Genomic DNA, 25,170 nt, shown 5'->3' with positions numbered 1-25,170 from the left:
GAGAACAAACTGAGGGTTGCTGGAGGGGTTGTGGGAGGGGGATTGGCTAAATGGGTAAGGGGCATTAAGGAATCTACTCCTGAAATCATTGTTTCACTATATGCTAATTGGATGTAAATTTAAAAAAATAAAAAATAAAATTTAAAAAATGTTTAAATACAACACAATATTTGACTGAATCATAACTTTTCCATTTAAAAAACAGCTATAAAGGTTAGCATTGAGGAAATTCAAATATTGACTGCATATTAGACAATCATACTACATCGACATTAAAATTCCTGTGTGTTATATTTGTCCTGTGGTTTTGTAGGAGCCTGGTCTTGTTAGGAAGCTTCTAATGTATTTGGGACTAAAATGCCATGATGTCTGCAACTAAATCTCAAAGAATTTGTGTGTATTTGTGCGTGTGTATCTGTCTGAATATACACAAAGAGAGAGATAAACAGATAAAACAATAAAGCAAAATGTTAACAGCTGGTGACTCTAGATGAAGGATTTACAAGTGTTCATTAAGCTATGCTTAAATTTTCTTCTGCAGATTTGAAAAAAAATTTTTTTAATATTTTTTTTTAATTTTTTTTTTTAACATTTATTTATTTTTGAGACAGAGAGAGACAGAGCATGAACAGGGGGAGGGCCAGAGAGAGAGGGAGACACAGAATCTGAAGCAGGCTCCAGGCTCTGAGCTGTCAGCACAGAGCCTGATGCGGGGCTCAAACTCACGGACCGTGAGATCGTGACCTGAGCGAAGTCGGACGCTCAACCGACTGAGCCACCCAGGCGCCCCTGAAAATTTTTGAAAGAAAAAAAAATTGGGAAAAACCCAAATGTAAAGTGCTTTAGTCAGAATTCATTTAGTTAAAAGGAGAGAAACTCTGGGGCACCTGGATGGCTCAGTCTGTTAGGCATCCTACTCTTAATTTTGGTTCAAGTCATGATCTCATGGTTCGTGAGTTTGAGCCCCACATCAGCCTCCGTGCTGACAGCAAAGCCTGCTTGGGATTCTCTGTCTCCCTCTCTCTCTCTGCCCCTCCCCTGCTCACTCTCTATCTCTCTCTCAAAATAAATAAATAAACATTAAGAAAAAAAGGAGAGAAACTCTGATAAAAGACCATAAGGCAAGCTGAGGGCAAAGCACAAGCTACCCTAGGTCCAGGCCTTTGAGGCTCTGGACCTAAGGGCCTCTTGTAGAATGTTTTTGCCCAAATGTATTTGGTTAGTAAACTCCCCCAGACATATATTGGATGATAATTGTCTAAACAGACTTCCTTCTGATAGAACACAGTCGCTGGAGGAAACACAAGCCATCCCTAACGAAGGGGACACTGACCCTCTCTTACTGTTCCTTCTTCTAATTAATGTGAGGGTTTCTCCCTCATTCATTTCCTAGGTTAATGGCTATGATAATTGGAGCCAACTGTGGTTAGTCAGGATGGGAACTTTAAGGAATATTCCCAAACAGCTATTAAAATTCCATTTGTTTCAGGAAATTCCCTGTCTTTTCCAGCCTGACATGGACAGCCTAATTCCACTAGTTGGTAGAAAACAAAGCAAAACAAAACAACACAAAAATCTGGCGTCTGTTCCTCTGTCCCAGCTGACAATGTTTAAAACCGGGAATCCTCCTTCTCTGCCTTCTGCTGGCACCTTGCCTCTTCTGCCTTCCCCTCCCACTCCTGTTTCTGCACCACCTTGGATGCAGCCTACAAAACTGGCTTCTATACCATCCTCGGTGTCTCCGGCACCATTGGCTCCCACTCCCATCATCAATGTCAAAGAGTGAAGAGCACCCCCTTGGACCACCCACTTCAGATTCCCAGGTAAAAACTGACAATGGGGAACAATTGATTGACTTTTAAGTGGACACAGGTAGAACATATTTGGTATTTAAATTAAGTTTGTTGATTTAATTAAGATAGACATGTTTTTACAGTTATCAGCATTAAATATGGAACTTATTCTATCTAGGTTTGCTGAAGGTCACAAAAGCTCACGTTATCTCCGTTCCAATTTGTTAGTGAAAAGATGACTTAAAATAATGGTTAATTTTGCCTGTCTCAAAGTTTTCATGGGTAATTGTTAAGATAGCTTTCAAAGTCTTTGGTAATCTGAAACTTAAAAGTTTTGCTTGTGTGGTAAGTGGGACTGAATTCATTGGACATATAGGTCTTTTCCAAATAGAATGGAATGTTAAAATATTAATGATTCAATGTAGATTTGTGCTTTTGACTTCTTATTGCAGAGAAACTAAGGCTATTTGGGTCTGTTGGTAAACATGCTTTGCACTTAACTGGTTCATAAATTTGTCATCTAAAAAAATTCTGCTTTAACAGTTCACAATTGGTTACTACTTAGTTTTCACAGGAGACTAAGGTTCCTAAGAGTTAAAATTCTGCTAAATGTAGTTAAGACTGATGGAAATAAGGGAAACAACTCTGTATGTAAAAAAAAGATGTATAAGATATAGTAAATGGAAATATAAGTTTGTTGAAAGTAAAAGAAAGTAATTTTGTCCTAAATGAGATTGGTTGTTTGAAGAGAAATGGCTTGGGACAAAATTTGAAGGCAAACGAAAGTTGTAGAAGGTTCGTGAAAGGAAATCTTTGGAAAGGAATTTTACATGTGGTTAGAATGGACTAAGTGAAATTAATGGATTTTAAAAGTACACTGGTATTGAGGTGCATGGGTGGCTCAGTTGGTTAAGCATCTGACTTTGGCTCAGGTCATGATCTCACAGTTTGTGGGTTTGAGCCCAGCATGAGGCCCTGTGCTGACAGCTCAGAGCTTGGAGCCTGCTTCGGACTCTTTGTCTCCCTTTCTCTCTGCTCCTCCCCCACTGACACTCACTCTCTCTCACTCTCTCTCTCTCTCTCTCTCAAAAATAAATAAACATTAAAAAAAATTTTTTTTTAACTACACTGGTATAAGGTTAAAATTCTGCTTTTCTATATTCAAAAGACAAAGTTTTCTTGGATTGTTCTGCTCTTGATAAATATATATATTAAATTTTATATATAATATATATTTATATGATATATAAATAAATCTATAATTCTATATTATATATAATATATAATACATATAGTAAATATATGTATGCAAACGGTTTTTTCTCTTTCGTCTGCTGGGAAAATGAAAGCTTATGTTTTGTCTTTATCAGGTCTTTGACAACTTAAAGTTAAAACTTCTCAATGTTAAAGGACCTAAGTTTTGCTAACAACTATACAACCCTACATGTTTGTTTTTGAAATCTCTTATTGCCATCTTGGTTAAATAAATAATTTAAAGTTTTTAAGATTTCAACGTTTATTTATTTTTGGGACAGAGAGAGACAGAGCATGAACGGGCGAGGGGCAGAGAGAGAGGGAGACACAGAATCAGAAACAGGCTCCAGGCTCTGAGCCATCAGCCCAGAGCCCGACGCGGGGCTCGAACTCACAGACCGCGAGTCGGACGCTTAACCGACTGCGCCACCCAGGCGCCCCAAAGTTTTTAAGATTTGTAGTGATCTATAATCCTATTTAGGATGTGCTTTATAACTTTCTAAGGTTTTAACAAACTTCCAAGATTTAAATTGTAAATGAAGTCTTTTTGACCAGTTAGGCCATTTTATTTGTTATGTTAAGTTACTCTGCAAACACTGTCAAACAAATAATGGTTAAGTTTAGGTTTTATTGCTTGGGTAAATGCTATAACTCTTCAAATATATACGCAATTCCTAAAATTTTAATATGTTTTGGTGATAAGGTTGACACTTGATATTCTGATTATCAAAGTGTTATGTGTCACAGAAATAACCAAATTTCCTTGTCAATTGCATCAAAATGAACTCTCAACAGACTGTTAACCATGTCCACTTTTTACTCTTTTGTCACTTATAGTTATTGTTCTGATGCTCTTACAAAACGTCTTTTATCTTCAAGATTTATAAAAAGGACTTTTAGGACAAATACAGGTATCTGAAATCTTTAACATTAATACTAAAATGGGTAAGAATTTCCAGAACCAAAAGACATCATTCAAACTGAACAAAAATTAGGAACATGGTACAAAATAAACCGAGGAAAATTACAGTTTTTATGACTCTTGTTTTAAACAATTGCTGGTTCTCTGTTTGCTCTTCCCGATTAAGGAAACTTTCTCTTAAGATATCCATGATATACAAAAATAGGATAAGGTATTCATTGGGAAACAAACTGAAGCTTTTAACCTTTCTCTCTACCTGAACCCTCTGAAATTCAGACTCCCAGTAAGTGTTCTTTTTCATGGCAATTACAGTTATTTGCATGAGTTATATAAGAATCTGTTCTCTTTGTAACAGGACACCATTGGTTATTTTACTAGGCTTTGACTCGAAGGTCATATTTGAGAATCATGCATAGACTCAGAAATAACCAAACAGCTTTAAGGAACTAAGGTTGACTTTATAAAGCATGAAGCCAACAAAGCCTGTTGGAAATGTTGGCCTGATGCCTTGCTTACAGAGTTCCCAGCAGCCTTATCAGGTGAGTAAAGAATGTCACTTCCTGGCAGGTGCAGGAACCTCAGGATATCTTGGGGACCTCTAGAAGAGGAACTTGCCCAACTCTCTAAGTATTGCAGGCACGTCTGATGGCAAGTATATGGCTGGCTTCTGGCCTGGAGAGGCCTAAAAGTTCAACCTAGAGATTCCTTACAAAAAGTTCTAGCAAAGCAAATTATAAAGGATTTATATGATCAGTCGCTGTTCTTGCTGAGCTTATGTAATTAATTAGGTCAAGTTTATTAAAACTGGACTTGTTTTACAAGCAAATTAGTCTTGATTTGGCTATCTCTGGAAATGAGGATTATTACAAAAATTATGTTTCAATAATGCACCTTTATGGATGTTAAATTCTAGTTCTAATTGTCTTTACCTGTTGTTTGCCTAAGTTGAACAACGTGAGGTAAACTTCAGAAGAATTGTCACAATAGCACAGGTATGGACAATCTTCTTGTTTGTTATTTTGTGGGAATAATAACAGGACCCCATGGCCATATATATATATATATATATATATATATATATATATATATTTGTGTATATATATATATTTGTGTATATATATATATTTGTGTGTGTATATATATATATATATTTATTTATTTATTTATTTATTTTAGTGGGATGGATTTCCCCAACAATTGTATATAAAAAGACTTTTCTCACTGTAAACCTATCAATAGATAAAGACTATAGCGCTTTATTAAATTATTCACTTGAGGCTGGGTTAATTCATCAATCTCTAAGTGAATACACAAACCATATCCTCCCTAAACTTGATTTGACAGTTACTAGAAACCTACCCCATAAAAACCCAGGAGTCCTGGGCGAAAGTCTAATACAGCAGGGGATTTAATTCCAAAATGGAAGGACCCCTACTGGGGTCATATTGTGTACTTCTACTGCAATAAAGTTAGAGGGGCATTCTTCATGGGCTCATATACCCAGAATAAAAACTGTACCTCCTTCACAGGAAACCGATGAGCCAACTAATGTGCTTTCTTATTCCTGAAACCTGTGGAAGACCTCAAGCTTCTCTTGTGATGGTTGCACCTTTCTTCTTCATTCTCCTTTTCCCAATTTATACTGATAATTCCTTCTTATAATGGGTCATTCAAAAGGATCACCAAAGACATTTGAATTACAAACCAAAAAGACCCATCTGATTCCTGCTGCCAGTTCCTACTCCCCTCTGAGAAGTAGTAGGGGTAGAAGTAGTAGAAGTACTCCCCTCTGAGAGGCTTCAAGCCTGACATCTAAAAATCTCACTGGCAGTGCTGGCAGACACCGGGTTTGAAATCTGCTATAACCATTAACCTATAATTGCCTTGTTTCTGTATTTCCTTATTGATTACTTATTTGCTTCCTGAACAGAGTCTATGATGGCTATACACAACCTTTACACAGTTAAGGCCTTAAATGACTCTCAAAATAACACTATATTATTAAATACTAAAATAACTAAAATAAAATTAAACATTAAAATAAAAGCATGAAGCCAATAAAGCCCGTTGGAAATGGTGGCCTGATACCTTGCTTAGAGAGTTCCCAGCAGCCGTATCAGGTGTGTAAAGAACGTCATTTCCTGGCAGGTGCAGGAACCTCAGGATATCTTGGGGACCTCTAGAAGAGGAATTTGCTCTCTACATAGTTCTACAAAAGAGAATGGCATTAGATATTTTAACTGCTGCACAAGGTGGAACTTGTGCTCTCATAAAAACAATGCTGTGTAGACGCTCTACAAGATGGGTTTTCCTGAAGCTGCCAGTTCTTTCAGAACTCATCAAATCGAGGCTGCTCCAACCAGCTCTACATTTGATGGATTTAAGGCAAATCTTTCTTTAAGGAGATTGAGAAGAAACTTGAAGACGAAGGGAACTTGAAGAAAACTGGTGGTTTTTTTGTCTTCAAGGTGAAGGATGACCCTGGGGGTAAAGAAGCCACCTGGATGGTGGATGTGAAGAATGGCAAAGGTCAGTGCTTCCTAACTAGATTGTGACTGCACAATCACGATGGCTGACTCGACTTACTGGCTTTAACGCCTGGTAAAATGAATCCTCAGTCGGCATTCTTTCAAGGCAAATTGAAAATCACTGACAACATGGGTCTGGCTATGGAGTTACAAAATCGTCAGCTTCAGTCAGGCAAAGCTAAGCTGTGAAGAACTCCCTTTGCCTATCTTTGAAAATTAAGATAAGGTATATAGATATATATCCATATATTTCCTTGTCAGAACTTAGATGGAAATCACACATTGGCAAATAATGTGAGATTTGGTTTTTATTTTTTTTATTTTTTTAACATTTATTTATTTTTGAGACAGGGAGAGACAGAGCATGAACAGGGGAGGGTCAGAGAGAAGGAGACACAGAATCTGAAGCAGGCTCCAGGCTCTGAGCTGTCAGCACAGAGCCCGACACGGGACTAGAACTCACGGACCGTGAGATCATGACCTGAGCCAAAGTCGGACGCTCAACTGACTGAGCCACCCAGGTGCCCTGTGAGATTTGTTTTTAAATGGGTGTGACCAATCCTATTTACCCTGAACTCTGGGTGAACAGAGCCTGCTAGTATATTACTGCTTGCTGAACTGCATACAACTGTGCATTACAAAGTTAATATGTTAATTAAGGTTTGGGGTAAAACTGAGTTTCAGAATAAAATTAGGAACAGCAAGATCTAAAAACAATGTAAACAACACTCTCATTTTGCTTTAAAGAGCATTCTGCTGAAGACTGAATTTAAGTTTCCCTTGGGAGAACTAGGGAAGAAACCGAATACCACCACTAGGTGGCCAATAATTAGTGTTGTGCACTTAATGTCCTTAACCTATTTTCCATTAATAGTTTTTAAAATTCTGTACTGGGATGTTTAAAAAAACTTAAACTTTGCATTTCATGCTGTCAAAATGGTATTTTCTTCCCAAATCAAAATAATCTGATCAGAGCTGGGGGAAAATTTTTTTAGGTGAATACAGGCCTATTTAAAAAAAAAAAAATTTAAGATGAGTTTCCTTCTTGAAAAATCAGTGTATTTATCATAAAACGCTGTTGTTAAAAATAATTGAACAAATAAAGTTTGCTTTGAGATGCACAGTTTTCAAAGTAAAAAAAACAAAAACAAAAACAAAAAAACAATGCTGTGTATACATTCCAGATTACCACACGAATATTTCTGGATTTCAAAGCAACATGAATGCTCAAATTGACACTTTTAAAAATCCCTCTCGGGGCGCCTGGGTGGCGCAGTCGGTTAAGCGTCCGACTTCAGCCAGGTCACGATCTCGCGGTCCGTGAGTTCGAGCCCCGCGTCGGGCTCTGGGCTGATGGCTCAGAGCCTGGAGCCTGTTTCCGACTCTGTGTCTCCCTCTCTCTCTGCCCCTCCCCCGTTCATGCTCTGTCTCTCTCTGTCCCAAAAATAAATAAACGTTGAAAAAAAAAATTAAAAAAATAAATAAATAAATAAAAATCCCTCTCTTTCCTTTAATGATTGGTTAAACATCTAGACTGGAAAATTTTTGTCAACTACCAAGGACTTTTATTGGGGTTTCTTTCTTCTTACTCTAATTATGTTTTGCTGTTTTCTCCCATGTCTCTCCACCTGATGCTAAGACTCCATCACTACAATAACTTCAAGCCAACAGATGATCTTTTCTACTCAAGGAGATTCATACTCATTGTCCACCTTGAATTCAGTTGCTTCCGCCTTTCATAACTCTCCTATACGTCCCCGGACTGACCAATGTTGACCCATAGGTAGGGACATCTCTATACCGCTATTTAGCAGGAAGAAGCTATAGAAGATGAGACCCTCCACCTTCAGCAACTTTAAAGATTTAAAAGTCAAAACTGATTAGGGGGGATCGGACAAGGGACCATTAGGCCCTTGAGGGCAAATCACAAGCTAGTACCCCCACTCCCAACCCCTAGGTGGGATACGTGTGATTCCTCAGGCACTCCTGGATGCCCAAGAACAAAGGAAAGGAAACAAATAGGAAACTGACAGAGATCACAGTCATGAGGGCATGAGTCTCCATCAGTTTACAAATATTTTAGTAAATTACAAGAAAAAGGCATTCATTTAAATAGTCTAATCTCCAGAAACCTATAGACTCGGTTTCCTGGAGCCCCTAATATCACCCTCCCCTCCATAGTGATGTAGAGAACAAAGGCAAGAAGGAAATGGCAGGGAAAATTAAATTTCTTTATAACTGCAACCCATTGACAAATACTTGAGGCAAATACAGAGTATAACATTTCTCTAGGAACCCCCTACTGTCATAATGTTAATGCATTACTAGAGGGAAAAAAACCTTAGTTTGACAATAGCAAGGTCTCCAGTATTTTAAGAGTCCTCTTTAGTGTATCAAAGTCTTTCTGGAGGCCTGCCTCCCTTTTGTCTTTACCTCCCCCAACTCCATAGTATATAACCAGTCACTCTTCACAACCCCAGTGCAGCTCTTTCTGCCCATGGGTGCTGTTCCTGTGCTTTAATAAAATCACTTTTTTGTGCCAAAGATGTCTTCAAGAATTCTCTCTTGGCTGTCAGCTCTGGACCCCCCCACCACTCTAAAACCTTATCAACTCCAGTCCGCCCACTTAACTCACAGAAATCCCTCTTGAATACCTGAAACCAGAAGTTCTAATTTTCTCATCTTTTCACGTTATCTTCATTCTCTCTGTGTCTGTAGGGAACGTGAATGCTGATATCTCTCCAGCTTTACTTCTGCCAAGAGTATGGCTATTTCTCAAATGCAGTATGAAAGCCTCAAACGCTTGCCCTGGCTTGGGTCAGTGCTCCCTCCCACTGCAGCCAACCATCTGTGGCCAGGAGCACGCTACATTAGAAAATGTTAGCTTCCCTAGGAATCTCATGACTGGGATGGAAGAGGCATTCCCATAGGAAAAGGGGGAGATGACAGAAAGAATAGATCTCAGCACACAGTAGATGCAATCAGCACCCACTCAACAAAGGGTTGATGAATATTGAAGGGACAGGGATTGTGCTAAGTGCTGGGTGACTCAGTCCTTGCCCTCAGGGCACCTACCTTCTAATGTAGGGGACTGGTGATAAACTGATATTCATCCAAATTGCCAATTAAACAAATGGTAAAAGGATATGAACAAACACAGAACAAAACTGGTGAATAAACATATAGAAAGTTGCTCACCCTCACTCCAATGGGAAAAACACCAATAAACAAAGAAATAGAAGCTCATTTCCATCAGATTTGCAAAAAAAATTTAAGTTTGATAATACCATATGTTGGCAAGGATATGGGGAAATAGAGACTTAATATGTTTTTGGAATGGATTAAAAATTAGGACAACCATTTGGGAGAGCAATTTGGCAGTATTAACTTTGAAGATGCACAAATAGAATGACTCAGGAATTTCGCTCCCAGGAAATACTTCACACATACATCCCTCACAAATGTGCTCAAGGAGATGCATATAACAATCTTCATTGCATCACTGTTTGTGAGAGCAAAAACGTGTAGTCAGTCCAACCATTTCAACAACAGAAGAATAAAAAAGTAAACCGTGGGGGCGCCTGGGTGGCTCAGTCCATTAAGCGGCTGACTTTGGCTCAGGTCATGATCTCAACAGTGTGTGAGTTGGAGCCCCACGTCAGGCTCTTGTGCTGGCAGCTCGGAGCCTGCTTCAGATTCTATGTGTCTCTCTCTCTGCCCCTCCCCCCTTGCCCTCTGTCTCTCTCTCTCTAAAAAATAAATAAACATTTTTAAAAAAAAGTAAACTGTGATATATTCATGCAAGGAAATACTACACAGCATTAGAAATGAAACTAGATCTCCATGTATGACATGGATTAATCTCAAAAACGTCAAGTTGGATAAAAAAAGATAACAGTATGTTACCTGTAGAGGACACTTTTTAGGCAACAGGCTCGAGCATTAGAAACTTGAACAAGGCAAAAGTGTCCACAGTGACCACCAAGCTGACGCAAAAAGGTTTATCAAGTGACCCACCTGGAAATAGCCATAGGCTCTGACCAATTACAACCACGCATAGTTCTTAAGATCACCAAAAAAGGGAAAATTCCATAGGTTCCATACTTCCTCACTCTGCCCTATACCTATAGCCCTTTACCACCACCTCCTGGCAGACAGTCTCTCCTTTGCTGTCCTTCCTGCTCTTTTGCAGTGTATTCAATAAACTTTTATCTCTTTTGTTCTGCCTTGGGTGTATTCTTTCACCACCCATGCCTTGACCCCCTATCCAATCAGACCATGCCACATCACCATTTATGTATATTATTAAAATTCAAAAAAGTTTTGATACGTACATAAAATAAAAGTATAAAAACATAAATGGAAATGATACACATCAACTTCAGGATAATGGTTATACCTGGAGATAGGAATAGCATTCTAGTTATGTTTGAATTTTTTTTTTTAGAGAGAGAGAGCATGCATGAGCGGCGGGGGGGGGGGGGGGAGACACAGAGAGAGAGAGAGAGAGAGAGAGAGAGAGAGAGAGAGAGAGAGAATGAATCCCAAGCAGGCTCCACATTCAGCACAGAGCCCAATGCAGAGCTCAATACCATGACCCTGGGATCATGACCTGAGTAGAAATCAAGAGTCAGATGTTCAACTGACTGAGTCACCCTGGTGCCCCTGAAAAATCTTTTTAATAAAAAAAGAGAATAAAGCAAAATGCTAACTCTCAAATTTTGGTCAATACATGGGTATCTGAACATGTTTGTTTGTCATATTTAATAATTTTAAAATTTAAAAACATTAAGAGTCAATTAATTAAAATGATGAACAACTCCAGAGCTCATCTATGTCTGTGAAATTGAAACATCCTAAAATCCAACTGAGGACACGTGAAAAACTTCAGAACCAATCCGTGGATCTAGATTCCTGGATCTATACAGGGAGAAACAAGGTATCAAAAGCATGGTTTTCAAGACACACAGACCTGGTTCAAATCATAGCTGCCTTGGTTATTCAATATACGTTCTTGGGTAAACCACTTCCTCCCTCCAAGCTTGTTTCCTCTTTGATGAGATGGAGATAAGCTGGCCAGATGGCAGATAGCACAAGGCAGCCCCAGGTCAGGGATACCTGAGAGCCAAAGGGAAGCTGGCAGATCAGAGAAACCAGCCCTGTGGCCATCAGAAGAGGGCTGGGCTTGGGTGTAAACAATGGTAACCCATTACAGAAGAGGCCAGAGCTCTAAGAAGGGAATCAGGCCCTGTTGGGTTAAGGACAGATGTACCCCTTCTTCTTCCCCCCGTTGCCCTGGGGAGACCTTGGCCAGCCCTATCACCATTACAGCAGGTTGAGAAGACACTGGCTGGGTGGCTGGGTAGGCACCTGCTCTACCTCAAGAACTAACTACAGTGTAGTGAACCAGCCTGCACCTTAGCAGCCTCTCTTCCACCACTCCTCTTCCCTCTCCCTGTACCCAAGCACTAAGTTAAAGCGATCAGAGGCGGCAACTTCTAATAAGAGTCTTACCTGGGCCAAGAGAGTTATAGAGAGGTTCTCCAGGGATGCAGTTGTCTGCTCAGGATTATACCAACTAGGGGTGTAGACTATACACCAGAGAGCCTCCTTCCCAACTCACCAGGAATGCTTCAAGTTACACTTGGACTATGCCACCTCCCCTAGGCATTTTAGTCTCCAGGCCTCTCCTGGCCCCAAGGAAAGAGGAGCTCACAGGGACAGATAAGAGAGGTCTGAGGGGCACACACCCAACAAGAGAAAGGCAACATACAGGACTATCTTATCCAGACACACCAGAGTTAATAGACTAGGCAGGGCAACAACTGAAAATAAGCATTTTAAGTATTATTCTAAAAAAGAAAAGAGAGGACTTCGGAAATATGAAGGGGGAAACAAGAAATCATAAACAACAACCAACTACAGAACCCGATGTGAAAAATGTAGATTAAATAAAGCCCTCAAAGGCTGTGGTGAATAGCAGAGTGGATATACCCAAGGACGAAATAAGCAAGTGTGAAGATCAGGTTCAGAAAATTGCCTTAAAAGCATAACAAAGGTATAACCGAAAGGCAGAAGGTTAAGCCAGTGTTGTCTGAAGCTGGCTACTTCTGGATGATATGGTGTATGATATAATGAGTGGACCCTTTGGTCAAGGGTCCTGCCTTTCACTGTATAGTGGGTCCCCTCATTGTATGCTATGCTGTTTGTGACTACTTCCTGTGGATTGGGCAGGCATACTGTGGTTCCCCAGATAGTGATGAAAAAAAAAAAAAAAAAAAGGATGGAAGGAAAGAGGGAAGGAAGGAAGGAAGGAAGGGAGCTATAAAATGGGTGAACACAAATATACCCTGGACTTTAGGAACAAAAGTGCACAAGAATGCAAATGGCACCAGGATTCCAGCTCTACCTTCTTTCTTTGTTTTTCCTGCTCTACCTCAATCTCTTTGACCTGAAGCTTTCTTCTTTACAGGTGGGGAAAATGGCTGCCTATAGCTGATAAGTTTTACATCTTTATCCACCCAAGACAGATTGATCTCAACACTCTGCTTACCAAATTTAAGAATCTCACGAAAGGATCTTCTTCGTCCAGCTTGATCCAAGTCATTACCCTGGGACTAATTATTTGTGCCAAGAATCATATAAACATGGTAGGTTTCCAGTTAATTCAATCATTAGGGAAACAATTCTCAGGAGATGAAGACAGACAAATGTTTGCATAGCAGTACACTTTACACCAGAACAAAGCCTGATATATAGTAGGTGATCATTAAATGTCAGTTCCCTGCTGCCCTTCTTGCACCATCATCAGAGACATATAGTACTTATCCTGGTAGAGATGGGGAGCCACTAAGGAATTTTAAGCTAAAGATGACATTGTCGGCTTTTGTTTTGTTAAGACTACTGTGTAGCAATATGGAAGTTGGACGGTGTAAGGAAAGTTGGCAGTGTTTACCTTTAGAATTTAATCTTTAGGGGCGCCTGGGTGGCTGAGTCGGTTAAACGTTCAACTTCAGCTCAGGTCATGATCTCATGTTCGTGGGTTTGAGCCCCATGTTGGGCTCTGTGCTGACAGCTTAGAGCCTGGAGCCTGCTTCAGATTCTGTGTCTCCCTCTCTCTCTCTCTGCCCCTTGCTGCTCATGCTCTGTCTCCCTCTGTCTCAAAAATAAACATTAAAAAAATTCTTTTTAAGAATTTAATCTTTAATTGTAGAATATCCAGATGGGGTTATGATTGAAGAGGAATTAACATCACTCAGAGATGGATATATTGACTATTGGGACTTTGTCTTCCCTTTTTTCAGAAGGTAAAGGGTGACTATTTTTATGATGGATATTATATCATGCAAGTGGAAGCACAAAGTTTAAAATGGATATAAGAGTAAAACTGGATGCAAAGGGGTGGACTGTGCTGGTCATGTGCCTGTTTACTTATGGCTCCATCCCTCACCCTTCACCTGCCCTGCTCTGTATCTAACTCCTGACAATCCCATTTCCAAAATTTCCTTGCCAAATAGTCCAGTTAGTTTCAGCTAATGGCAGCCAATGCCAGGTAAAAGGAGACTGAAAAGGATTGGTCAGAGAGGAGGGAAAAGATCAAGAAAAAAATGTGTCATAGAAGCCAAGGGAGGAGCACATGCAATTCATTCAATTCTGCAAATATCTAAGTGTGACCTCTGGGCTTCAGTCAGACTGAGCACATCAGACCCCAAGATGACAAAGGCCTGGTCAACATCCTCAAGTGGAGTGACAGAAAAATTTTCAGGCAGAAACTGTGACAAAACAGGGTGACTGAACTCCAGCTGAGGAAAAAAAACAAAAAAAGAAACCTAAAAAAAATTTTTTTTTTCTGACTGCAAAGTTCTGGTTAAATTCACTGATAATAACTTTTCTCTTTGGGAACTTTGCACTCCTGTTTTACCAAGGAGGTGATCCCTCAAGCAGTGAGCTGGCACCCTGGCCAGGTTTTGAATGGCATCTCTGCTAAGACTCTATTTAATAGTGTTAAATGGTGCAAGGAGGTGGAGCAAAATAAGAGCTAAGATGTTACCAACAGATTTAATAAAGAGGGATTTGTTAGAGACCCAGGTGAGAGAAGTTTCTCTGAGTGGGCGGGGCGTGGAATAGGAAATGCATATTATCCAGAAGTAGGGCTGTAACAGAAAGGAGAGGAGGTAGCCAGTGAGGGAGGACAGTTTCCCAAATAAGAGAGATCTGAGCATACCTGTGAATGACTACAAGAGTCCCGGGTCAACTAGATGGCTGGGGGTTGCTTACAATAAAGACACCTATTCACCGTGCAGCCCCTCATGGAGTTCTTCTTTGAAGTACCTCAGGATGTTTCTCCTGCTACACCTGGAAACCTTGGCAGTCACTGGAAGTCACAAAAGACTAGGTGATTAGGAGATCTAAACACTGCCTTCTGATCCTGCCTGCTTCATTCGCATGCCCAAGACCCCAAGAGAGCAGAACCGCTGGGGTCTGAGAAGCAGCCAACGGAAGGTAGAGTACCAAGCGTCTGGGATCCAGGCTGCAGTCCCGCCTCTGACACTCCATAACCTGATACCCCGTAGCCTTGTGACTTGTCTTAATTTGTTCCCCGAGGTCTTGAGGGATGCCCAGAAAACACCTTTTGGGTTTGAGTGCAGTCTCTACCAATGCACTACAATGCGACCTGGGGCCTCGGTTTTTCCTTCCAGGAAGCCCTGCTTTACAGAGTAACCGAGAACAGCGGCCAACTGACCACTAGGCATACAGTAAGTGCTCGGGAAATGCCAATATCACCGTCTCCCATTACGCCCAGGTACAGCCTCTCGCTCCACACCGCACCTTGCAGCGGGGGCGGGAGGTCCCCGCGCTCTGGTCGGCTAGCCCACTCCCGCTGCCCCGGCGCGGGCCGCCTGTCGCTGACAGCAGCGGTGCATTGTGGGCCTTGTAGTGCGGGGCTGCGGTTGGGTGGGTGGGCGCGGCCGCGGCAGTCGCAGCGGGGCCATCTTCCGCGGGCCGGCTGGTTCGGCCTGTGCAGCCCGCACCCACGCCCTTCGCCCGGCCCGATGGCTCCGCGGCCGCTGAGCCCCTTGGTGCTGGCGCTGGGCGGCGCCGCGGCCGTGCTGGGCTCAGTACTCTTCATCCTCTGGAAGGCCTACTTCGGGCGCGGACGGGAGCGGCGCTGGGACCGGAACGAGGCCTGGTGGGGCGCAGAGCCTCCTCGCCTCCCTGAGTGGGACGAGTGGGACGTGAGTGCCGGGCCGGGGTCTGTATCTCCGCACGTGCAGCTGAGGGGTGTGACGCGGCCCCGCGAGGCCGGAAGCGCCTGGGTCCGGGACTTGGCGCCACAGCCCGCTAGCCCCTCGCGAAAGGGCGCGCGGCGGGCAGCCAGGCAGTCGTGAGTCCCGGAACCGAGAGATGGGTGGGCATTTCAGGGAGTGTTTGGCACCGCCCTGTGCTGCCGCGGGACCCGGGCTTCCTCGTGGGCGCCAGAGCTCCGTGGGCGCGGCCCCGGAGTGATGTCGGGCCCACGCCCTGTCCAGCCCGCGCTCGCCGGGCGCCTGCGCAGTACGCACAGCCCGCGGCCTGGGGCATGCTGGGAGAGGCCTCCGCCCCCTTCCCGGCCCCTGGCCTGATTGCGAGTTTTTCCCTGTCCGTGGTACCTACGATCCTGGGTCGCGGGGATTGCCAGTCTGAGGAAGCTGAGACTTCGCGAGAAGGAATTTCACCGAGGTCACTCAGGGAAAGCCAGGAGAATAGGGTTTGGGATTCAGGACTCCAAAGGCAGCGCTGGTCTCACTGCACCAGACCATGCCTGCCTGCCCGTTGACGGGTGGGGAGCGGGATGGACGCTTTGGTGTCTTCGGTCTTCTTTTAGGGAGGGTCCAGAGGGAGGGTGCCGGCCGCAACCTGACCTGTGCTCCACAGCCTGAAGACGAGGAGGACGAAGAGCCGGCGCTGGAGGAGTTGGAGCAGCGTGAGGTGCTGGTGCTGGGGCTGGATGGCTCAGGGAAGAGCACGTTCCTGCGCGTGCTGTCTGGGAAGCCACCGCTGGAAGGCCACATCCCCACCTGGGGCTTCAATTCTGTGCGGCTGCCCACCAAGGACTTCGAGGTGGACCTGCTAGAGAGTGAGCAGACACCCCCCCCCCGCCGCCCCCCCCCCCCATCTCCCCATCACCTCAGCTGGACCCAAGCGGGGGATCTTTGCCTGGGGGTGGCTCCAGCATGCATATCTAAGCAGGACACGTCCCTGTATGACATTCTTCCCCTGCCTCTCTGGGGCACAAATATAGTCCAAGCTCTGTCTTCTGAAGCGATGGGCCGTTCATGATCAGGCAACTCCAGCTTGGTCACTGCCTGTCCCTCACCCCTATTGAAGCTCACATGCCTAACACTGAGATATCAAAAGCTAAAGTTTCCTGTATGCCAAGCACTTGACAGGCATTATTATGTAATAAAATCCTCCCAACAATTCCAACAAACTGGAAACAGTCATTATCCTTGTTACATTCATGAGGAAAGGGAGGCCCAACAAGTTAAATAATTTATCCTGGCTCACCCAGCTTGCCAGTCTGCTAATGCAGACTCTGACTCTAAGCTCTCGATGTTAAGTACCATGCTACATTGCTTGTTTCTGAAGGATGCTTGCTATTTTCTTCTGCCCTTTGCACTGTTCCCTCAGTCTGGAAAGCCCTTCTTCCCTTGAGAAACTGCTACACCTTCAAGATTTAGGTCAAATATGATATCCTGTGAAGCCATCTCTGACTCCCGGGCTAGGTCAAGGGCTCTTCCTCTGAGCTGGCTTTTGCCACATACTAGGCTGTGTCCGTAACTAAGCATCTGGGACACAGATGTGTCTGATCCAGTCTGGCCCCTAGGGCCCAGCCTCAAGCAGATACCTGGGAGAACTTGTTGAGTGAGTGATCAGAGGGGGTCTGGGCAGTGCCTATCCTCAGTGTTAGGCTTCTTGGGATCCCAGGAGAGGGTTGGCTGAGGGGGTATTGAGAGGACAGCAGTACTTAGCCACGTGTGTCTAGCTACAGACTTGGAGGGGAGGGACAAATGGACTTCTTGCCAGCCACAGGACTCAGGCCATAAAGATTGGGTAGGTTTAGTTAAGCGTTATGTAGTGAGATCAGACTCTGAGGGCCTACCTGTTGGCCTGAATGGGCCCAGTTCTTCTGGTCTCAGGCACTTGCTTGCTGGCCTGTCCTGGCTATATCTTTCCTCCCTGATTGTGGCAAACATTGATATCCACCTGGAATTTGGTTCTTTTTTTTTTTTTTTTTCAATTTATTTTTTTTTTCAACATTTATTTATTTTTGGGACAGAGAGAGACAGAGCATGAACGGGGGAGGGGCAGAGAGAGAGGGAGACACAGAATCGGAAGCAGGCTCCAGGCGCTGAGCCATCAGCCCAGAGCCTGACGCGGGGCTCGAACTCACGGACCACGAGATCGTGACCTGGCTGAAGTCGGACGCTTAACTGACTGCGCCACCCAGGCGCCCCTGGAATTTGGTTCTTTAAACAAGATTTTCCCCATCCCTGGAAGAAGGGGTTTGGTGTTTTCATGTTACCCAAGAGTCTGACTGGTTACAATCCAGGTTTGATAGGGTCACTCCTGGATTCAAATTCAGATCTCCCATTCAAGTCCTAGAGTTTTCCCTTCCCACAACACTCACATGGCTGTGGTCTCCAATGCCTGGCCTGGAGCCCAGCCAAGGATGGACCCTTCGTGGATCTTTGATGACTCTTTCCGTCCCCCCCACTTCGTATACCTCTTTCATTAGCTAGTTCTTTCAGCTTTATTTTCCAATAGATTCTGCATCTGTCCACTTTCCCCCACTTCCACCACTGCCTGTTTGATCCAAGCCACCATCATCCCAGTACTATAATAGCCCCTGTGCTGGTCTTTCTGCTTCCACTTCTGTCCCCAATGTCAGCCAGCAGTATCTTTCAGACACCCATGTCACGCTTGCTTAAAACCCTTAAGGGGATCCCCAGCAGCCTCACTGTAGCCTTACAGCCCCTGTGTGTTCAAGCCCTGGCCAACCTTGATGGTTGTGGCTTCTTCCTCCCTCCCTCAGCCATCCTGGCTGCCTTCTGTTTCTCAAACACAGTGTTCTTGCTCTTCCTTCTGCTTGTAATGCTTTTCTCTGCCTCTTCCCTTAGCTAGCTCCTTTTCATTAGTCCAGACTCAGCTCATATGCTGCTTCCTCGGGAAGACCTTCCCAGATGACCCAAACCAAAGCCACCCTCAGCCATTTTCACTTTTTCTGTTTGATTTCCTTCCCTTCTGAAATGTGCTTATGTGTTACTGCTGTGTCCGTCTTGGTTACAGAGGGAGCTCCTTGAGAGCAGGGCCCTGTCTGCCTTGCTCACCTCTGTATCCCCAGCACCCAGATCAGTGCTTGGCACCTAGTAAGCACTCAGTAAATACTTGTTGAGTGCCTGCTATGTGCCAGGCATTGTGCTGAGGGCTTTGGGGGGGATCCAGATGTAAACAGCTCTAACTCTCAAAGAGCATAGAGTCCACAAGTATCAGAAATATATTCAGCAACACTAGGATGTGGTGTGACTAATGGGGACTGTGCAGAGGGACAGAGAGGAATAAGAAGGCAAGCCAGGGTACTGTGTGGGCAGCCATGTGGTGGTAGGACTGAGTGTGGTGTTTGCAAGGAAAGAAAATGGGGTGACCAGACTGAACAAGAGACACTGAAGGGAGAATGGCTGTGCACAGGCTGGGCAGGGAGTCCTGGCTTCTGACCACACCATTACTGGCCAGGGAGGAAGCTAGGAATTGGCAGGAAGCAGCCCAGGAAAAAGAACTAGAGAGTACTATTTAATGAGCACCTTGTATGCTAGCCCTGTGAAAGGTGCATTGCGTGTGGTACCTTGGGTTTTGCCACAACCTATTAGTAGGTAAGTTCAGTGAGGAGGAGAATGCTGCTGCTTGAAGGCAGTGACTTGCCCAGGGAGCCCTAGCTGTCAGAGCCCGGGCTAACCAGGTCTGATTGGCTCCAGAACAGGTTGTCTTTTCCTTGCCCCTGGCTGATGGAGCCTTGGGAAGCCAGAAGAGGGGTGGTCTTGAGGCTGTATGTACAGAGCTGGGGCCTGGGGAGGCTCTGAGCTGGCCCCTGGCCTCTCCTCAGTCGGTGGCAGTCAGAACCTACGCTTCTACTGGAAGGAGTTTGTGAATGAAGTAGACGTGCTGGTGTTCCTGGTGGACTCGGCTGACCGGCTGCGGCTGCCTTGGGCCCGGCAGGAACTGCACAAGCTGCTGGACAAGGACCCTGACCTGCCTGTCGTCGTGGTGGCCAACAAGCAGGTGAGAGCCATGGGAGGCTGGCTTAGGCCAGTTGGGCTTTATCCACTGATCCCTGGGCAGGGGCAGGGAGCACAGGAGAGAGATTCAGGCCCAAGTCCATGACCCGGAGCACTTGGCTGAGATTCTGTCCCGTGTTTTCATCCTGTGCTTTTTCCTCATCCCTGACCCTCGTCCTCTATCTGCCTTCCTCTTTGTCTCCCTGCCACCCACCATCCTGGAGAAATGAGAAAAATAATGATTAAGCATCCACTACATGTCAGTCAGGTATGGTTTTGAAGAGCATTTCATATTATGCTTCTAATTGACCCTACTAGGTATGGGATACTATTCCCATTTTACAAATTGGGAATCTGAAGCTTGAGGTTTTGTAATCTCCCCAAGGCTGTACACCTTGCAAATAGTGGAACTGGGATGTCTAAATCCAAAACTTGTGCCTTTTCTGCATTGCCATATCCTTGTGACTTCCAGCTCTAGATCTGAGAGGTAAAGCTGGGAAGTAGTAAGTTGAGCCGATTGAAATGACAATATCATGAGTGCGCCTACAGTGTGCCAGGCTAACCACCTGACAATCATGACCTCACTTAAATCCTGCAAAACCCTATGATTGGCCTTGTTATTATCCCTCAATGCCCAGAGTTACAGCTGGTATATGGCAAAGGCAGGACTTGAACTCAGATCTTCCTCAAAGATCCTTCTTAACCACACTATACCTTTTCTGGGCCTTTGGCCAGACCTAAGCTGCCCTTCTCAGTACATACCAAGTTAAGCTTTGCCACAGTACAGAGTTCTGTCATTTTTCCTGTAGCCTGGCCCATGTCCCTGAGAACTGTGGCACATGTTCCCAACCTGTCTTGAAGAGAAGCTGTACGTCTTTGATCCCAGTTTCCCTTGCCTGTCAGGAAATATTTGACAATCATTTATAAATATGCCCATATGTCCTGGTTTTCCTGGGATGGTCCCCATTTATGCCTGTTGTTCTGATATAATTATTAATAGTGCCCACTTTGAGTCTCAGAAGTACCCTGGTTTGGATGATGAATTATATCATCATTCTACTCATAATTTATGGCAATATAGAACCTACAGGAGACAACACCTAAGGTCCTATGAATTCTCCAAGAATTATTTTAATTTGGGGCCAGGGCTGAAATTAAAATGTACCCTCACCAGCCGTGCTCTGCAGTGGCTTCTTTTTTCCTCAGCCAGTGTCTAGGAGTCTGGGGCAGATAAGGCTCTTGTCTGGAAATGATCCTAATATAAGATCTCCCCACTACTGAGTTTAGGAAACTGAGCTAGGATTCCTGTAAGGGGTATAGCCTTGGTTATCAGCCCAACCTGGGTTTGAAACCTGGCTTTGTCACTGTGTCCTTAGCTAAATACCTTCACCTCCCTGAATCCATTTCCTCAGCAGTTCAGTGCAGACTGTGAGAATCAAATAAGTCTAAGCGCCTCTTACAATGCCTGGCTTAAAGGAAGTGCCATCTCTTACCACAGTGGCTGGTGATGGTATGAAAAGAGGTTGGTACCAAGGAAAGACGGAAAAGAGTTTAGACAAAGGGGCCCAGAGGCCACTTCTGGGAACTTAGGCCCCAGTGTTCCCCGGGTAGCCAAACAGTTCTTTCCATGGATGACAGCATGGGTGCTGGGAAACTGTCAGCTCTGTTCCAACTAGCTTCTCCATCTCCTCCCAGGACCTGAGTGAGGCCATGAGCATGGTGGAGCTGCAGCAGGAGCTGGGCCTGCAGGCTGTCGATAGCCAGCGGGAGGTGTTCCTCTTGGCAGCCAGCATCGCCCCTGCAGGACCTGGCTTTGAAGACCCCGGCACCGTGCATATCTGGAGACTGCTCTTGGAGCTTCTCTCCTAGGCTGGCCCCCACCTGCTCACGCACCCAACCCTGGAGACCCCCGTTCTGCCACTCCTGCTTCTCTATTGCCGGCCTGGGCCTGAGGCGGGAGCTGTGTGGCAACTCTTCCCTTCTCTCCTCCCACACTCCAGAACAGGGCCTGAGCAAGGCCAAGAACCACACAGAGGCCTTCCTGGTGAGGTGGCCGTGAGGCTGAAGTGGGGAGGCAGGTGGGGCAGACAGTGGAAGAGCATAGTGTCTGGCTCACTCCAGGCTGGAAGTGGATCCAATTGTCACCAGTGAAGGCCTGCACCCTCCTTCTCTGATGTGTAAAGTAAGGTGCTCAGTGGGCTCAGTTCTCACCACTGCAGGTTGTGGTGACTGAGAACCAGTATGGTGTCAGAAGTACTCCCAGTCTGAACCATTCCCTCCTGGAGACTTCACGCCCCTCTCATGCAGGCAGGTTCTGGGCAGTACACAGTGAGCCGTGGCTCCAAGGCCTACGATGTCCTGCAGCCCCAGTTCTGCCCAGCTGGGTCATGGCCTTGTGCTATCTCTGCCTCTCTGGCCCTGGGGCCATCATTTTTAAAGAGAGGTGATTTCCATGGGTTGTTTTTTTTTTTTTTTTCTGACTTGGAAATACGTTTTCCAGCCATGAAGGTAAGAAGTGCTAGAACGAACCTGGAGATCCTAGCAAGCTTTCTGAAACCTGCTTCTGCAAGCCAAGGCCTGCCTGCCAGACTACAGGATCAAGTGGTATTCACCCCCAATCAAAAAAACTAAAGGCTTTTTCCCCCCTAATCTGGACACACAAGCTGCTGCTCTTGCACTAACTGTGCCAATGCCCATGTTTACAGAAGTCTGGGGGAGGAACCCATGTCCCTGGGGAGACAACTGTCAGCTGGAGCTGGGTGTTGGCCTCCGAACTGCGTTTTAATTATTTATTTATTTATAAAAGGAACAGGCCGAAGTTTTAGGTTCTGTTTCTAGGTGCTGTTATCAGAACCCCAGATGACTGTCATGGAAAACTTGTGTCTTTGAGGAAAATAGCTGGAATTGTGAGGCAATGTGATAACCTCCACATGTCAGTGGAGACAAAGCTCTAGCTTCCCCCTATCATTTACAGCTGTATGCAGTATCATACTTCACATTAATCCACATGAACTTAAACTCCACCACCTGGCCTGATAAGTCAAAAGGACACACCTCCTTCTGTGTAGATGGTGACTCTAGGAGAGGAAATTTGAATCATGTAAATCCAGGCAAAAAGAGATGGGAATTAGCAGATCAGCCAATAGGGGGACTTTGGGTACCTCACTCAGCCTTTCTGGACCTGCTGATTCCTCAGCTAAAGCAAAGTTGGACAGAATTTCTGGGTTTTCTCCAGTGCACACTCCAGGATTCTCCTGTTTCTGGTGACCAGCCAGTTTGTCTGTATATTGACACTTCTCTTTAGTGCAGGCAAAAGAAGGAGGCTTTTGTCTGTCAGGGGCTACTGAGTAATCAGTAGCCACAAATGGACTTTTTTTTTTTAGAGGTCATATCCAACTCCGTTTGCTTTTTAATTGAGAATACAGATTATGTGCCTTCATTTCATTTGACATTTACTCAGTGTGCTTCAGTTCCATGCTGTGGCCTATGTGAGAAAAGGCACAAGGAGGGAGGGTGGGGAGGGAACCCCCCAAATCCAGAAGTGTGATTATTGGAACAGTGGCCTACCATGCTCTTGGGCAGTAGGTATATCAACAGAATCACTGTTATTTGAAATCCTGATTAATGTTCGCAGAAGATTTTGTTTGCTTTTACTTAAAATATTTAAGGAATGACTTGGCTTTTAAAGAGTAGCCTTTGAAACTTTGTCGACAAATTTTCATTTTGACATTGAAAGATTATAAAACTACTTCTCTGTTCTTTGAACTCCTGGTTCTCCAGTGCTTGACATTTACCTTTGGAACCAGCAGTGTTGTAGGGGATCCTTTTCTAATTAAGATCTGCCTTTGGTCTAATGAGTATCATTATGTAATACAATTTTCAAAGTCTCCAGTGAGGGCAGTGAACTTGAATAAAGAGTTTAACTAACTATATCTACTTGAGCAACTTTTGAAGACCACTCCCAGAACAGACAGGTCCGAGTGGTACACCAGAAGAGACACCACCGGGGGGCGCTGAAGGTCCAGAGTACCACCCCTCTGATACTTGTGCAGAATATAGATGTTCTCTTGGCCTGTGAGTGTGCCTCATCACATTTGTGGCTGACAGCTGTGCTCTGGTAGGGTCGTTGGCCTATCCTCCAGGCAAAGTGCCAACAGTGCTTATCTGCTCTGGTTTCTGCCAGAATTAGACCAGATGAAGTAGAGGAGTGGGGCTCTCTTACGAACAGCTACATGCCTGGCCTGTGGTGCTCTTACTCAGTTGCTCCCGAATGTGACTTTCTGATTCACAAGCCCAGATCACCTGCTCCTGGGACCCAGCCATTATCTGGAGTTCATCTCAAAGTTTTCTGAGCTAGCCTGGGTGACACTGCCCCCACCCCACTCTACCCCACTGCCCCAACACTACAGCTCCCAACCTACCTGAGCATGAGTTAGGGGTCAAATGTCAGCAGCTCTCCTAACAAAGGCAGCTGGAAGGTAGGAAGGCTCTGGGTCTGAGAGAACAGATGGGCACTCCACATCAAAGGGAAGCCTCTGCTTCTGCTTGCCTGTTGAACCTATGCCTCATCATTCACCCTGGCCCTAAGGGCTTCTGTTCTTAAGAATTACTTAATGCAATGTGGCTTCTGGTTTTCCATTCTCTGACCTGCTGCCAACCCTCAGGAGAGGCCAACTTGGCTGAAAGCTTGGTCATGTGGATGGCCTGAGCAAAATTAGGTTCCTGAGACTACTGAGACCACCACCTTGGACTGGCTGCCTATCCCAAGAAGCCTCCTCTGGTACCTCTTGGTGCCCAGATGTGGGTTGTAAGCTTGCGCTGACACACTGGCATCCAGCTGTAAGGACGGGGTGGGATGGTGAAATCAGTCCATCACAGCCCTCCCAGTCCTACAGAGAGGTGCTGATGAGAATCTGAGGATTCTTCCCCGTCTGCCTGAATGAAACACTAGATTCTCCAAAAAATGTTTCCACTTGACTTTAGAAAACATTTGTTCTTATGCTAGTTTAGTAGCAATTGCCAGCACTTTGAACTAGCTGCTGAAACTCACCGGTGGTATTCATCCTCGAGTACCTGCCCACACCTCAGACCTGGGAATAGTCTTAGTCTGCCTGTCTTGTTTGTTGACTCACACATCCCCGAAGTCCTTTCTAGTAAAGAACCTCCACCTTTTCCTCATCTGCTGCCTCTGCGAGGTGGGCCCATGAGGTACATGGGGAGAATTGCCATCAAAGATCTGGAAGAGGCCTTGCTGTCCCAGCCCAAGCCCTATGAACCCAGACCTGCAGGGTTGCCAAGGACAATCTGCATTAAAGAGCACCGGCAGCAGTTTGAGCCACACAATAAATGCCAAAAACTCA

The 25,170-nt window shown here is 44.8% G+C and overlaps 1 protein-coding gene and 1 pseudogene across 1 annotated transcript; both read left to right on the top strand.

The window, feature by feature from the left end:
• The first annotated feature begins 6,270 nt into the window (after positions 1 to 6,270).
• LOC124506812 (sterol carrier protein 2-like) lies at positions 6,271 to 6,686 on the top strand (annotated as a pseudogene).
• Positions 6,687 to 15,487: 8,801 nt separating this feature from the next.
• On the top strand, positions 15,488 to 25,170 carry ARL10 (ADP ribosylation factor like GTPase 10). Its single transcript, XM_047090881.1, has 4 exons — positions 15,488 to 15,733; positions 16,413 to 16,614; positions 19,639 to 19,814; positions 21,506 to 25,170. Exons 1-4 carry the CDS (start codon positions 15,551 to 15,553, stop codon positions 21,677 to 21,679), a joined length of 735 nt encoding a protein of 244 aa, XP_046946837.1. The 5' UTR covers positions 15,488 to 15,550; the 3' UTR covers positions 21,680 to 25,170.

Source organism: Lynx rufus, unplaced genomic scaffold (assembly GCF_022079265.1).
Source record: "Lynx rufus isolate CCGP_SWC_20201006 ecotype Redwood Valley unplaced genomic scaffold, mLynRuf1.p SCAF_1, whole genome shotgun sequence".
Lineage (NCBI taxonomy): Eukaryota > Metazoa > Chordata > Mammalia > Carnivora > Felidae > Lynx > Lynx rufus.
The sequence above is the reverse complement of the archived record's forward strand: the minus strand, read 5'-3'. Positions and strand labels throughout refer to the sequence as shown.

What these genes read in the sequence shown, in the direction of transcription:
- ARL10 (XM_047090881.1), top strand. Translation starts at nt 15,551, where the DNA reads ATGGCTCCGCGGCCGCTGAGCCCCTTGGTGCTGGCGCTGGGCGGCGCC. An exon ending in CTGAGTGGGACGAGTGGGAC is followed by an intron (nt 15,734 to 16,412) that starts GTGAGTGCCGGG and finishes TGTGCTCCACAG; the next exon opens with CCTGAAGACGAGGAGGACGA. An exon ending in TCGTGGTGGCCAACAAGCAG is followed by an intron (nt 19,815 to 21,505) that starts GTGAGAGCCATG and finishes ATCTCCTCCCAG; the next exon opens with GACCTGAGTGAGGCCATGAG.